This window comes from Candoia aspera, chromosome 8 (assembly GCF_035149785.1).
Source record: "Candoia aspera isolate rCanAsp1 chromosome 8, rCanAsp1.hap2, whole genome shotgun sequence".
Classification (NCBI taxonomy): domain Eukaryota; kingdom Metazoa; phylum Chordata; class Lepidosauria; order Squamata; family Boidae; genus Candoia; species Candoia aspera.
Genome location: NC_086160.1, coordinates 52,902,313 through 52,917,536, shown reverse-complemented (window position 1 = coordinate 52,917,536; position 15,224 = coordinate 52,902,313). Strand labels below are relative to the sequence as shown.

Sequence of the window (15,224 nt, the reverse complement as noted above, 5' to 3'; positions counted from 1 at the left end):
AGTAATGTAGCTCTCATCTCTCCAGGGTTATTCAACACAGACAGAAATTAATGATATTAGCTGACTGCAATTGTGGAACATGTCCAGAAGGCTGATCACTTGTTTCCAAGCAATTTCCCTTCTCCAATCCCATTATCTCTGAGCAGCCTTTGAAGGTGGCTGATATAGGTGGCTGCCCTTCTTTCTAGTTCCCCAAATAACTTTCTGGAATAACTAAATAAATATTATTGTGGTATAGGAAGTTGTGTTCTCTATTTTTTATAAGATGAGGATGATACTTTTTTCTTATAAAATCCCTAGGATAGTTTATGAATGCAGTTGACACTTAGTATCTCCATATTGTGCACTGCCAAATCAGAATTTTAACTGTCTGACATGCTTGAGCCTTAAACATATTATTGGGGAGTGATCCCCAATGAGGTCAGTAGAATTATTCAGGGTAAATATGCATTGGGACAAGCAGCAAACATCCTTCATGTGATTGGGCTAGAATTACTTTTATTCTTTTTCAAGTATATTTATAAAAAGAAAATGCCAAATTGCCAAAGTTACATAACTTTATTTTTAAGAGATACCCTTTTTCTCCAAAAGGACAACGTCCATGAATTTTTGATGATTCCTTCCCAAATGGAAGATTAGACAGAAAAAATGAATTATCTGCCACACTGTTATATTCTCAGAAGATCTAAGATTTATGTCTTATTTTAAAAATAAATTGAGAAAAAATTAGTTTTCCTTGCAGGATAACTATTGTATAAATGATTCAGGTGTGCAAAAGGAAAAAAAAAATCTGATATTTTACTTTAAAGGCATATATGAAATAAATATAACAGGCAAGAAATAAAGGTAATACGGATTAAAATTTACTTTCAAGATATATTAAATAGAGCTTGAAAACTAACTTTCGCTAAGGCTATGACTGACTGATCTCATATTCTGAATTTGGAAATTTGCGTAAACTAGGCAGAATGTTTCTAGATACCCTCTTTGCTACAGAGATAGTTGTAACAGAAAGATACTGTAATTTTATGTATTCTTGGTAGATAACATAGGGTGTTGCTGGATTATTTCACCATGGGCTAAATTCAGTTTACCTCTCAAAGCTTTGAGCAATAATGTAGACTATATGCAATTCTGTTTTTTAAATGTACACATTAAGTGACAATTAGGTAGTATGAAAATTACCACTTGTAGAAAGTGCTTTCTTTTAAAACTATGCTATAATTACAGAGTGATTCTAGGCCTAACCGTAGCTGTACTCTTAAAGAGGCTGATAAAGAAAGGGCCGATGCTTGCTACTCAGGACTCTCCTACAGAAGACTCTTGCTTAATTTTTATGTAGTATTCAGATTACTGTTCAATATTTAGAAACTATTTAATAATATCCAAAGCAGTTCACAATAATCATGCATGTATTATGGGTTGCTTATCTGTAACTAAAAATACACATGAATTTATGAAAATATAAAGGAAATCAAGTCAGATCACTTAAGAGTCAATTTACAGATCATGCACTGACACATACAAGACAATATACTGTAACTGGCATAAAAAGCTGAAAACTAGAAGAATCACAAAATGGAACTCCAGACACAATATTAAAAGAAATTGGAAAAACTGTCTTCATAACAATTAAAAAGCAGCGGTGCAGTTTCCTTTCATGCTACCAGCTACTGCACAAAGTTTAGACAGCTTTATAATACATATCTATGTCTAAGAAAAAAGCTTCCACAGTAACACTGGAAGAACCATGATATCAGGTTAATAAGATATAAGTCATATACCTTCATAAAATGTACAGCTTAGAAGGCCATATTTGTTGATTTCTCTTCCTATATTTTCCAGTCACTATTGTGATAGAATACATCTTGCTTATAGGAGACCTCTTTTGTAATTCGGATTGTTATGTTAGCTTCAGGAAAGTTTAATTGTATTCAGTAAAAATAGCTTGGGACCAGTGACAAATCCAACTGGTGCTTCATGCCTCATAGTGGTCTTAATGTAATCTAACCTTAATGCCAAAGGGACCCTGGGAGAAAGACCAGAAAACTGAAGCCTAACCTTGTGTCATGATGAATTGCCATGCTGGAGTGGGGATGATGCAATTTCCTCAAGGTTAAAAGTTTTTTTTCCTATAGATCAAAATAAGGCACAATGTCACATAGGCACCAGTGAGGTTCATGCCTAATTACAACATCTGTCTTTTGCTGTAAACATATAGAAGGGAAGAAGCATTGATAATGGAGGTGGAGATTTGGGGGCGTTCCTGCAATTGCTTTTCTGTGGTGTGGACTGGTGATACTATGTGTATCAAGGAAGAAGAATCTTCAACTGGAGACCTAGCAGGAACAAGCAGGAACTGAATTAAATGCCAAGTCAGGGTTTCTCAACCAGGGTTCTATAGAACCCTGGGGCTCCACGAGAGGTCACTAGGGGTTCCCTGGGAGATCATGATTTATTAAAAAAATATTTCAAATTCAGGCAACTTCACATTAAAGAGGTAAATTTCATTATTTATTTTTAGTTTAAGAACACTGTTCATGCATATATACAGTCCTACACATGAAATGAATATAATAATTTTGTAACTTCTGGCCTATATTTGAGCCTGAATGTGCAGGGGTTCCCCAAGGCCTGAAACATATTTCAAGGGTTCCTCCAGGGTCAAAAGGTTGAGAAAGGCTGTGCTAAGTGAACTCACTGGTGGGAAGGACTCTGTTTTCAGAAAACAGGCCAGTTGTTAATCAAGATGCTGGAATTCCAGAAGTCCATAGAAGAGTTATTTTCCTTTCCTCCCTAGGATAGAAGCAAGCCCAGAAGTGAAAGCCCAGAAAGAAGCTGCATGAGAGAAGGAGTGAAACGGATCAGACACTTTGAAAAGCTCCATTTGAAATAATATCTCTCTCTATATATATACATCTCAAATATTCCTGTAAATAGATAAATATGTACCAATCAAAGCGAATATTTGTAGCTCAGGGTTGAACTGTGGAGTCCTTGGTGCTCTCTGAGCCTTGTTTTCTTGCAGATGTTTCATTGCCAGGCTAGGCAACATCTTCAGTGTGAACAGGGAGAGGGCCTATATAAACAGAGAGCAAGGCCCTTTCCCTGTTCACACTGAAGATGTTGCCTAGCCTGGCAATGAAATATCTGCAAGAAAACAACAAGGCTCAGAGAGCACCAAGGACTCCACAGATAAGTATGTTCATGTATCTGGAACTTCTTGTCCCTTTCCCCCACAGACTTGCATAAAACACTTTTAAAGAGATAGTTAAAAATCTGTTGGAATTAGAGGATCAGATCACAGGGGGCTGAATTCAATTTTAGCCAGTATTTAAAAATTGTGATTCTTGCGCCTCCCTTCATAACTCTAGAATCAAGTTGCAAAATGACATTGCAAATACAGATAAGAACTTGAACTATTCCCCTTTACGTACATTTAAACATAATTTTAAAATGTAGAAGCATTAAAATAGGAAAGATTGCTTACATCAGATGAATGATATAATGGAAGTTCTGTTGCTGCAGATGTTATTATTACCAATATTATTGGGTTTGGCTAATGTGTGATAGAATAGTAGATACAGATGTCTCGAGCTGTACAGATGCATTGTATTTTGACATTTTTAAAATGTTTTCCCAGTTCTGTTCCTTTATATCAGTAACACATGAAAATCAAAATGTCATTTAGTTTTTTAATAAAAATAGTTCATGTTTGCACTGCATGTAAGGAGCAGCATGTGCAGAAAACTCATTTCTAGTGCACATGGAACTAAATTTCACACAGCTAGTAGACTTCCAAGCAATGTACATTATTTTGAATCCCATGAACTTGAACCTGTTTGAAACGTAAGGAACAAAGGGAGGAACTGATTTAGTTGTTTAATGACCTCTGTGGATTAGGCAGAAAGTAATAAGTGGTAGCATATTGTTTGACATTGGGTTTTAAACTGTGTGGCCAAAACTGAATCTCTATTTGATAATGTTGAGTACCAGAGGTGGAGTAATATTGAAGGAAGAGAAAAGCACAAGGAGTTACTCACATATATAAACAAAATAGCATTCTTAAGTTCATGCTAATGGGTCTATCATTTGAGCCAAAACCTTTTCAGAATTATTACAACTTCTGGGCAGGCAGCCTGTCCATTTAAATGTCTTAATCGGATTTAAATTATGGATTGCCCTTTTGTAGTTATCCACAAAAGGGTACCTAATGCAAATGCTTTCACTATATCACAACAGTGCCCTACAGTTATAAAGAACTACGACTCCCAGAATGTTCAGCCAGCATGGCTATATAATAACAAACTGAGGGAGCACTGGGTTGGAGAAAGTTGGACTTTTTTGTATTGAATCTAACTTTTTGATTATGGTGGCTGGTTGATATTTCAGGTAATTTATTTGCCATTTGGCTTTGGGAAATATTAAAAAATCACTTCAATAACTTGCTTGATTAAGTAAAAGTGCAGTTTATTTATATAGATTTACACTGATAACTGACCCATGTATATATGATATATATACTAACACTTTGTGATAACTTAGGTTTAAATAATGAGGGTTTTTTCCTTCTTATTCCACCATGTTGTTGTGGGGAAAATAGGAGGAGGAGGGATGTTCACTGCCTGGAGTTATTTATAAAAATAATTAAGGCGGGATAAAAATTAAATAAATAAACAAACAAACAAATAATTTAAAAATTAATTGAGAGAATAATAAAATTTCTTTTCATGCTCTCTCCCATGCTTTCTTTTCAGTTAAAAAATTAAACTGTTGCTTTTATTTTCTATTCTTGGTATTATCAGAGGCAAGTAAAATTTAGAGGCTGACAGTTCTATAAAAATATAATTACTGTACTACTTTCTTTGAAAATGGGAGATACAGCATTATTAAATTTGTTTGTCTAGGAGATATTTGCTTGTTTTGGAAATACCTGTACATTAAATGCAGGTTACTCATTCCAAAATAAATACCATAAGTGATCTATAACAATGTGCCATTAAGTCAATGTCATCTCTTAGCAGGATAACATATTTAGCCACACACAAAGGGAAATCTGGTAGTTATTATCATGGAGTAATTATATACAGAATATCTCATTTTGTTGGAAGTCCAGATCCAGTGGTACTGACTCTTTACTACCTCATGGCGTACAGACTAAAAGGGGGCAGTTAGATGTACTGTAGACAGAGGATTAGGGAGTTCCTCTGGGTCCTACTCTTTGTACTGTATAAAAGATTGCTGATCTGAGGTTGCTTCCTTCTTCCCAGGCACACATGGATAGAGCAAATATTCTTTGACTCGTCTCCTGATAGGATAGGTACACTTCACTAGGTATACTTTGCCTATCCCTATAATGTATTTTCTGTAAATAAATGTCTTTTCTGCTATAATTATAAAATCTGCTTCACTAATCAGTGCTCAAGTCAAAGTCTGTTTCTCAAAAACACTGACACACATACACAGAATGCTTTCACCCTTACACATTTAAGTTTGCTTATATATTTTTTAAAGAAATTAAAATCTATTGATTTATTACATATATTTCAAATTCAAATATCTTTATTATGGTCTTCGTCCAGCCTTTACAATAAAAGAAGAAAAATAATTTAGTCCAACAATTTGTTATCAGGAAAAAAGGAAAACAATAAAACAATATATCTAATTAAAGTTTTGCGCAATTGTATAGCTTGACAAAAATATTTGGCCACCTGGTGTGTCAGTGTAGAGTCAGCATCCCTTAAAAAGAAATAAACATAAAATTTATCAGTATGACCCTCAAATATAGGGAAGATTGGGGAGATCAGAGCATGTCTTGGGGCATCATAAAAAAGACACTGTACGAGAACACGGGCAAGAGTTTCTACCTCCCTGGATCCACAAGGGCGAAGTTTCTGTGAATAAGGAGTCCCATGAAACCTTCCTGCCAGCAGTGCTAAAGCGAGGGCATCAAAGCGGGCTCTGGAAAAGGCCCATCTATATTTGCTTAAGGAGAGATTGTATAGATACCCTGTAGTAGAGGGTTTGTGGCTATCTAGAATTTGGTGATAGAATTAAGGAGCACTGGTGGTATCATTTTGGCGACCAGTGTCCCTAATTCTTTTTTTTTTTACTATTGATTTGGCCTTCTCCAGGGTTAATTGGCCTAAATATTTATGACAGAGGCCAAGACTGCAAAGTTCTTTTATACAGATACAGTGCCAATGAGATTAGTAGCTGTCTGACAGCAGCGGCGGTATCAGGCCTGTAGGGTCGAACATGATTCTGAGTCCTGAAGTTGGAATCCTGATCCTTAATACTTGGCCTCAAAACTGCATTGGGGGTGCATTTTTGGGATACCAAACAAAGACCTAGGGAAATTTGATTGAATGATTTCATAAGCCCTTAGGTTTGTATATGGGCCAAGTTGAATCCCATATAATAGTTGGGCAATTGATTTAGCTATAAACAGTTTAATTGCTGCTGGGATGTAATTTGCCCCCTGTTGCCTATAAAATTGTATTATTGCTTGTGAACTCTTTTGGGCAGTAGAAGTGGCATAATTTTCCTGGGCTGTTAATTTCCTAGAGACCTGAAATGCTATGCTCAGGTATTTAAAACATTTAACTTGCTCTAATTCATGGGAATCATCTGTCCACTTGTGCCTTTAACTTTTGTTGGAAAAAACTAAGACTTTAGATTTATCATAATTGATCATTCATTGTTCTTCATTACAGTAGGATGCCAGGGTTCTCAGTGCCTTTTTCGTGTCTATTGAAAACAAGGAGAGAAGAACTTCATCATCCGCATAGAGTAGAATTGGAGACGTCTACCAGCCAATTTAGGCACATGGATATCAAGTCTCTGAAGAGTTTTAATCAGAGTGTTGATATAAATGTTAAAAAGCAATGGTACTAAAATACATTCTTGTTTCACCCCCTTAACAGTCTGAATATAATCAGAAAGTTCCCCTCCCCGGTTACATCTTACTTTGCGGCTGGTTTTATTGTATAGCTTATGAATTAGGAGCAAGAGTCTTTTCTCTCTAGAGGATCAGCTCAGAATGTCACAGAGTCTGACCCTTGAGATATTATCAAAAGCTGCCTTGAAATTGATACAGGCTGCATGTACTGTAGATTCAGGTCAGGTTTGCATATTTGTCTGCCAGATGTTGAAGCACTAAACAATGATCTATAGTAGGTTGTCCTGGTTGAAACCCTGCTTGCTCAGGGTCGATTATTCCCTCATCAGTTAACCCAGGTTTGAAGTTTGGTAAATAGGTACCTGGCATATTAGTTTGCTAATGATGTTCAATAAACTAATTGGCCTATAATTAGCTGGGTCATTTCTATCGCCCTTTTTATATAAGGGAACAATTATGGCTTCCCCCCAGTCCTCTGGAATCTTAGTTGTGTGGTTAATGTATGAAAAGAATAAAGCCAATGCAAGGCCCACCAATTTGATTGGATTTAATTAGCTCAGAGGGAATATGGTCACTCCCAGGGGCTTTACCACAGTTAAGCTGGTTAATAAGATTTTTAACTTCCTTGCATGTGACTGGGGGCCACTGCGGTAGTGAGGATAAGGGTACATCCATCACATAGGAGTTAGTGTGCAGATCACAATAAAGGGTTTGTAAATGAAGTACCCAGGTACTTGAGGAGATACTACAATGCAATTGTATAAAGTCGTTATTGGAACAATTTGTTATGATATGCCAGAGAAGGGAAGAATTTTTGGTGTTTGTAGCTTTAACTAGATGCAACCATTTTTTCTTCTGATGTTGGTTTTTTTTCTTTCTGAGCACAGCCTTATATTGTCTTTTCTGCTCCTTTAAAATTTGGGTGGAATCTGGTGCATTGGCCTTCACTTAGGTGGCTTGGAATTCCAATAATGCTGCTCTCACAGCGATACAAGATTTGTCAAACCAGCTCTTAGAATGCCATCCTGTCCTGGTTGAGCTGGTATTCACTTTCATTACAAAAGGTTGGAATTTAGCTATGAGATTGTGATATACATCATATATGCTGCTATCTTGTGGGATGGTTGGACCTAAATGTGCTCCAGAGTTCCAGAGGGTTGAAAAGTATGCACTTCCTCTGAGTGAAACCATTGGGCTATCCTATCTCCAAGGGAGCTATTCCATCTGACCCTGTAAGAGCCATCAGGCATTTTGAATGGGCCTTAACTTGATTCCTAATTGGGCCTTGCCTAAATTTGCAGGTAAAAGTAAGTAGAAGGTGGTCACTTTCAGACTAGGGACTATGCCAAAGTGCTTAAGGCAAGGGTCCAGGTCTCTAGAGATTATTAAATAATCTATGGTAGATAACTTGTGAGCTGATCAAAATGTATATTGCCCAGGGAAATCATTATGGACAGAACCATTTAACATTTGAAGGTTAAGCCTATTTATAAGATGTAGCAACCTAAAGCCAGCTATACTAGGTCGTATTTTGTATCTTTGAAGGATCTGGGCATTAATGATGGTTCAATTAGTTCTTCAGGGCAACAGGCACTGAAACATTCATAGAGAGCTTCATCATTACAACCAGCTCTTGCGCTGAAATCACCACCTGTTAGAATATATGCACCAGGAAACTTACTCAGGCAAAGAGTGAGGCAGGTATTGACCTGATTCCAGGTTTGAGTGACCTGTGACTGGAGCTGCTGAGGAGGAAGATATAAATTAATACATAGTAAGGAAAACTGTATTACTTTTGAAATGAAAGCGTCTAGGTGACAAATGCAAAAGAAGAAAACAGCATTTATATTCTGTTTGCAAGAAAATATGATAGCTGGTTTTCATTTGCATTGTCTTCCATAAATTGGAGCCTATCCAGTGCTTGATAAAACTCCTGTTTCCAGTCGGATTACAAAAATAGATTTTATTCAGAAGTTAAACAGATGCTGTACATTCATCTTGGTACAGAGCTATGGCAATAAGTTAAAAAGGAAAAGTAGCCATGAAGAAAAAACAAGCTCAGTAACAGAGTAACTTTCTTAGGCTATTCAAGACCTTCAAGAATCCTTCATCAGACAAAATAGTAAACAAATAAAAATATAAAACCAAAAACTGGGGTGGGGACAGGGGAAGGGAGAATAACTGTTTTAAAGTCAAGCTAATAACTGAAAGAGAAAATGACATTCCTGTCATTATACAAAACTAAACTAGAGGCATGAACGGTTAGTTTCGGTGCAAGGCAGATTGTTATAGTATATTGGTAATTAAAATTTGAAAAAGTTACATTTTTCCATGCTTCCATTCCTGCAAGAAGATTATTTTTAATCTCACAGTTCCTAAGCATGGTATTAGTTTTGCTTGTGTGTTGCTCATAAATGCTATCCAAGACTATTCTCAGAAATTAGAATTGTAGTTCCACTGACTACACATATTTTTAATGTTTTAATCCAAGATCACATGTTGCAATGAGAGGATGACAATGTTCTGTCCAAATGTGTTATGTGTGGTGTGTGGGTAGGTGTGGGTGAATGTACAGTATAATCCTTGCCTTTAATCTCATGCCTCTGTCAAATGTATTGGACTTCAACTATAAACCCAGCTGACCATGAATGATGAAAGGCAAATTCCACTATCTGGAATGGTATAGAACTAATATACATAGTAAGGCACTATGGAGTGATTTCTCCTAAATCACATTGTTTGCGGTCTGAGATCAACAGTTGTGGGATCCTTTTGGATGCTTCTATAGGGTTATCTGGACTGGGGGGTAAGGGAGACACACAGTTTATCTATGGAGTTGTCATTAAATATAGCAATAGCTTCTACCAATAGCTAGGAGTAGATAGTGGTCTTCATGGTTGTTTGTGGCACCTGGGAAGCCAGGTAGGGTATCTTGAATACCTGCTGTTTGAGGAGCAACTGTGGAGAAAGATGATTGGTTTCTGGTCTACGTTTGTGAGCTTCCTGAATAAATCTGGTTGGACTTCTGTGGGATACACAGTCTTGCACTAGATGCCATTGGCCTCATCTGTCAGAGAACTTTTTGTGTTTAAATATTTTTCTGACAGAGAAGAACCATATGTCTGCTGTGCCTTCAGTGAAACAAGTTAGATAGCTTGGTCCAGTATTCCTATTGAAGCCACTGAAATGTTTTCATATTCTGAAGAGCATATTTAACTCTTTACAATTATTTCACAATTAACTCTTAACAATTAATTCACATTATCAATTACTGTATATCATATAGATTTTTCATAAAACCAGGCTTATTTTAATTAAAGCACCTTGCTAAGAGCAGTGCTAGAAATAATTTCAGCTGGCTGCAGTAGAAATTCCTAGCTGTTACTGTTAGGGTTGCACATTCTTGCAGGCACATTTGTTTGCTAAGGACTAGAAATGAGGTTGTATGGGGCTGAGTATTTAGAGAAATCCTGCTTTGCATCATGATGATTAAAGAAGACAGCAGAGATTTGAAGCAAGGTAATTCGGCTTGATGGGCAGGGAGTATAATAGTTTATAATATGTATAATCAGACTGAATTGGCCTGCTTTGTATCTGTGGGTAAAATCTATGACCACTGTGGACATCTTATTTTAAAAAGTATGTTAAAAAGAAGAGGCAGTAATAAAACAGTTTAATTCTGTTAAAGGAACCACTTTAGGACGGCTTATACCTATATAATTCCTTGAGAACAGATCACATATTAAAGGTAAGGAAATTTTAAAAATCAAAAAAAGATATACATAGCAAAAGTAAAAAGAAATAACACCAGGAAAAACCAAATATCCACTAGGTCTCCTGAATGGAATGGAATTGCAACCTGTAAACTAGAGGATCCAGCAATGATATCAAAATGACGAAAGCAACACTGCACCATTGCAGTGCAAGCTACCCCTTCTCCTTTTGTATGTGCATGTGATGTAAACATGCATGTACAAAAGGGGCAAAGCTTGCACTGGAATGGTGCAATGCTACTTTTGTCATTTACCTCCCCTCCTTTAATCTTCCCTGAGGAGGGATGCCTCTGACAGCAACACCAGCCCTAAGATACGCCAGTTCAATCTCCTTTAAAAAGTTCAAAAATCAGTTTCAAAAACCTTTGATAAAAGATTACTATTCCTTTAATTCAGATGTTCCCATGAAAATACATTTCTTAGCAGCAGCTAGGTCAAAAAAGTTTTTCACACATTGATAAACAGAAAATGCTGAAAAAATAAGGTCTGGATTAGTTGCAGGGTGAGTTTCACTGAATAGCTTCTACTTTTGAACCTTTGTGACGTTAGAGCTGAAAAGATTATTTTCCTTGTTTTCATTCAAGTGTTCCCAGTTTTCATGACAAATGTAGAAGTAGTCCTCTACTTAGATCTCAGGTATTTCAGAAGACCTACAATATCTGAATATGAGGCTGGTAATTCCATCAGCCATGGAACTTTTATGACCATTGGTAAAGATTTTATCTTCCAATATCGTATGACTTTTGAATCAGTACTTTAGACCTTGTTGTTGCTCTAGCATCAGAGAGTATTCAGAAAAAGCATCATTAAATTGTTTTATGACAAATTATCTGGCACACTCTTTTTATCTTCACATTAGATATTCAAAGTTTGATATTGATACATAAAAAAATAGATATCTGCTGGTGTTCACAAATCCTTCATTAATTTCCAGACATATAATTGCAGAGCCTGCAAATGACTCTTCAAATTCTGGCTGTAAGTAGAAATGGACCTAATTCCATTGCTTTATATACTGTAAACATTTATATAGAGACTATTCTTGTTTTAGAAATGGGTGTATCGACACCCCATCTTTGATAACAAAACTTTTCATAATGGATCATTATATACAAATACTAAGTTAGACATTATCTGCATGCCATGGCATCCTGTTTTCCTGAATGTTGCTAAATGTCAGAAACCTTTGGCTGTCTGTGAGCTTTTAGCAATCTTGTATGATTGCTTAAATTTCTCACAACATTTCAGCATTCTTGCATGAAATCTCAGGCTGAGATTAAGTCCTACTGTATTTGGGTTGGGCATTGCTAAGCCCAAACAGAAAAACATAAAATAAGCCATGAATCAAACAAGCAAAAATCTTAACATAGAAAATATTTTAAAAATTTAAAAGAATAAACATGCAATAGATTATGTTAGCTGCTTAGCATATGAAATATCAAGATAGCATTGTGCAGTTAGTTTGAAGATATATTTCAATGGTTGGTAAAGACAGCGCATTACATTACTAATGCACAAATAGCATTGTCAATTTAAAGCAGACCAAGTCATTAGAAAAAGTCTGTGACCTGCAGTTGGCAGCAATATCTATTTTGAAAGGCTTGATCAAATACAAAAAATTCAAAAGTTTGAAGTTTTCAAAAGGAGTAACGGGAGTTTGCTCATTCAAAGCCTGAATAAGAACGTCTTATAGGCACTAAAAGTAGATGCTTTTGCGCAGTATGGTAGGCATGAAATTTTGGTTATTTGCATAAGAGTTCTTTCAATTAAGGAACTTCGTCACACTGTAAGTCTGAGTTGCTGTGGATACAATGGGGTTCTCTGTTGCCACTTGTGTTGTTTTTTGATGGACAACCACTACCTGTCAGGGAGCAGATTTGTGACATGGGGGTGCTTTTGGACTCACTGCTTCTCCTAGAATGGCAGGTGGAGGCAGTGGCCAGAGAGGCCTACTCCCAGCTTTGGATGATGTGTCATTTGTGAACCCATCTGAAGGAGGAAGATCTAGCCACAGTAACTCATGCACTTATCAACACCTGGCTAGACTACTGTAATGCACTGTACTGGGGGCTGCCCTTAAAAAACTACCTGGAAACTACAGTTGGTTCAAAATACAGCAGCCTGCATATTTTCTGATTCCTGCCATTGCAAGCATCTAACACCTGTTTTGCAGATCCTGCATTGGTTTCCTTTTGGTTTCGGATATAATTTAAGGTGCTGGTTTTAACCTATAAATTCCTTTATAATTTGACACCTGGATATCTACAGGATGAACTACTCCAACCAGTACCAGTCCGACCAATCAAATCAGAGAGAAACAGTTACTGATAGATGGAACCAGTTCCACTGCTTTATATACTGGAAACATTTATATAGAGACTATTTGCCAGGTCTGGGAGGCTGAAGCAAGGAGGTGCTGCTCTTCTGTGGCAGCAGTGATGCTGTGAAATAGCTTCCTGGTTGCAATCAGGCTAGCCCTCTCCTTGCTGGCATTTCAGATCTTTTTAAAGATGGATTTACTCCAGAGAGCCTTCTCCTAATTTTATTATGCCATTTATATTTTTTTAGTTCTATTATTTGTTTTCTGTTTGGGAGGTGTGTTGTTTTACTGTTTTCATTGCTGTTATATTGTGGATGTTTTACTTGGTTTTTATACTTTATGTAAACTGATGAGAATCTCTGAATTGTGGTGAGATAGAAATGTGGAAAAAATAAGTTAGTAAACAAACAAAAATGGTGTTTAGAATTGTTTAGGTATGCACTACTACTGCTATCTCCAGGAGCTACAGTTGGACAAATGCCTTTCTAGAATATCTGAAATGGATCCTACTCATCCCTGAAAATCTAACAGATCCAGTAAGAATCCATGGCTGGAACATATTCTGTCCATCAAGGTTATAATTGATAGAGAAGACAAAGTCTGCCTGTTTTAAGATCCTGTAGTTCTTGAGGAATTTCTCCCTTCTTCTGGATTATTCTTCTGGATTGTTCCAATGTTTTGAGTAGCATTGCATCAAAATATTAGCATTTCAAAATAGCTTCTGCAAGGGATCTTAAAATAGTCCCAGTGAAATTAATTAAAGCTCTTTTTTATAGAGGGAAAGTGAGACTAAAATGAGAGCTTTATAAAAATCACACCTTGGGACTTTAACTCATATCAGAAAGGATATAATTCTTCTATATTGGACATTGACGGTTGCAGTATTGTGATATTCACTCTCAAATTTCAATGACTTTAATTACCCTTAAGGAAATAGACCTGAATGAAATATTGTATTATATTTACTTAAGAGTAAGCCTCACTTTGTTGAATGAGGCTTGCATTCAAATAAGCATATGTATATAGCTTTTCCCTTGGGCATTGTATAAGTGCAAAAAAACAAGTAATTCATTTTTAACAGTACAATAAAACATTTCTTTAAGGTCTATAATATATATTCATTGAGATTGAAACATATTCTAACAAAGTTGTAAAGATCTAAAGTTTGCCTTTTTTGTTCTAGGTAAGTACTGAATGGAGATACGAAGAACTGGCATATTTCTAATGACCACCATGTTACAAAAGGTACCCTGGTATTTTACTTAGCAGCAACAAAGTTGCATGAAGCATTCAGTTATGATCAAGTATGGCTGAAAAAGTTGCAGATAACTGTTCGTGTTATTTCACATTTTGAACAAATAAATGAGTATAGAGTTAAAATATCACGAACGCAATTTTCTAGTTGGAGTAACATATTTAAGCAATCATTACTGTTGCAGTTTCCTGAACTAGTTCTTGTATTAATTTACATTAATGGACTAGATTTAATTGCATTCTTCCAATCTTATTATAGGTATTTGGAAGTATGTGAGGGGTCACTACCAACAGAATATGGTCTTTTTTATGAAAGAAAAATATATTCTTGGAATAATACATTTCCAAATGAAAGGGGATGATATTGATGGAAAGTTGAAAGCATAACTGAGATCTGTAGAAAAAGTTGTTGCTCAGGCTCCAGAACAAATGTACAATTTATCAGGGTAGAAATATAAGAAAATAGAGATTGGATCCAATTAGTTGCAGTGTCTTTTATTATTTTGATTCTGTTTCAATGGCATTCCAGCTTTTTTCAAGCTGGAAATATCTGGGAGTCTCAATATTTTTCAAAAATGCCCAGTTGGGGAAAGCTAACATATAATTTCTTGACTATTGTTTGTAAAGCAATACTTCAAGGTGGTTTATAAAATTAGCAGATTAGCCATCATGCCTGATTCCTAAATATATAGCATCACTATATAACCTTGGAAGAACCAAATGGTTTATTGGCTGTTTTCCAGGTAGCTAAGTCTGTGCCAGCCAGAAGATTGCTTAAGAATATAAGTGCTTGCTCTAATATAACGTGATTTAATAAGATTTGCAGCTTTAAAAAATCTTGACAGAATTTTGTTTTCAGGGCTTCTCATTGTGACAATTACAAAAACAACAACAACAGAACAAATATTTATTCAGAGTGTATTATTTATTCTCTATTATCGTATAAACTATATATAAAACTGTTTTGCAAACTATA

General features: G+C 35.9%; 1 protein-coding gene across 2 annotated transcripts in view; it reads left to right on the top strand.

Moving 5' to 3' along the window:
- The window catches only part of ANK2 (ankyrin 2), a 337,224-nt gene that overhangs the window by 33,513 nt on the left and 288,487 nt on the right, over positions 1–15,224 (top strand). The window contains exon 2 of one of the 2 annotated variants that reach the window (XM_063310221.1): positions 14,178–14,239. The exons of the other annotated variant lie outside the window; for it this stretch is intronic. Coding sequence (XP_063166291.1) covers positions 14,189–14,239 — 51 coding nt within the window. The 5' untranslated portion in view covers positions 14,178–14,188. The remainder of the gene's footprint in view (positions 1–14,177; positions 14,240–15,224) is intronic. 2 annotated transcript variants of the gene reach the window in all.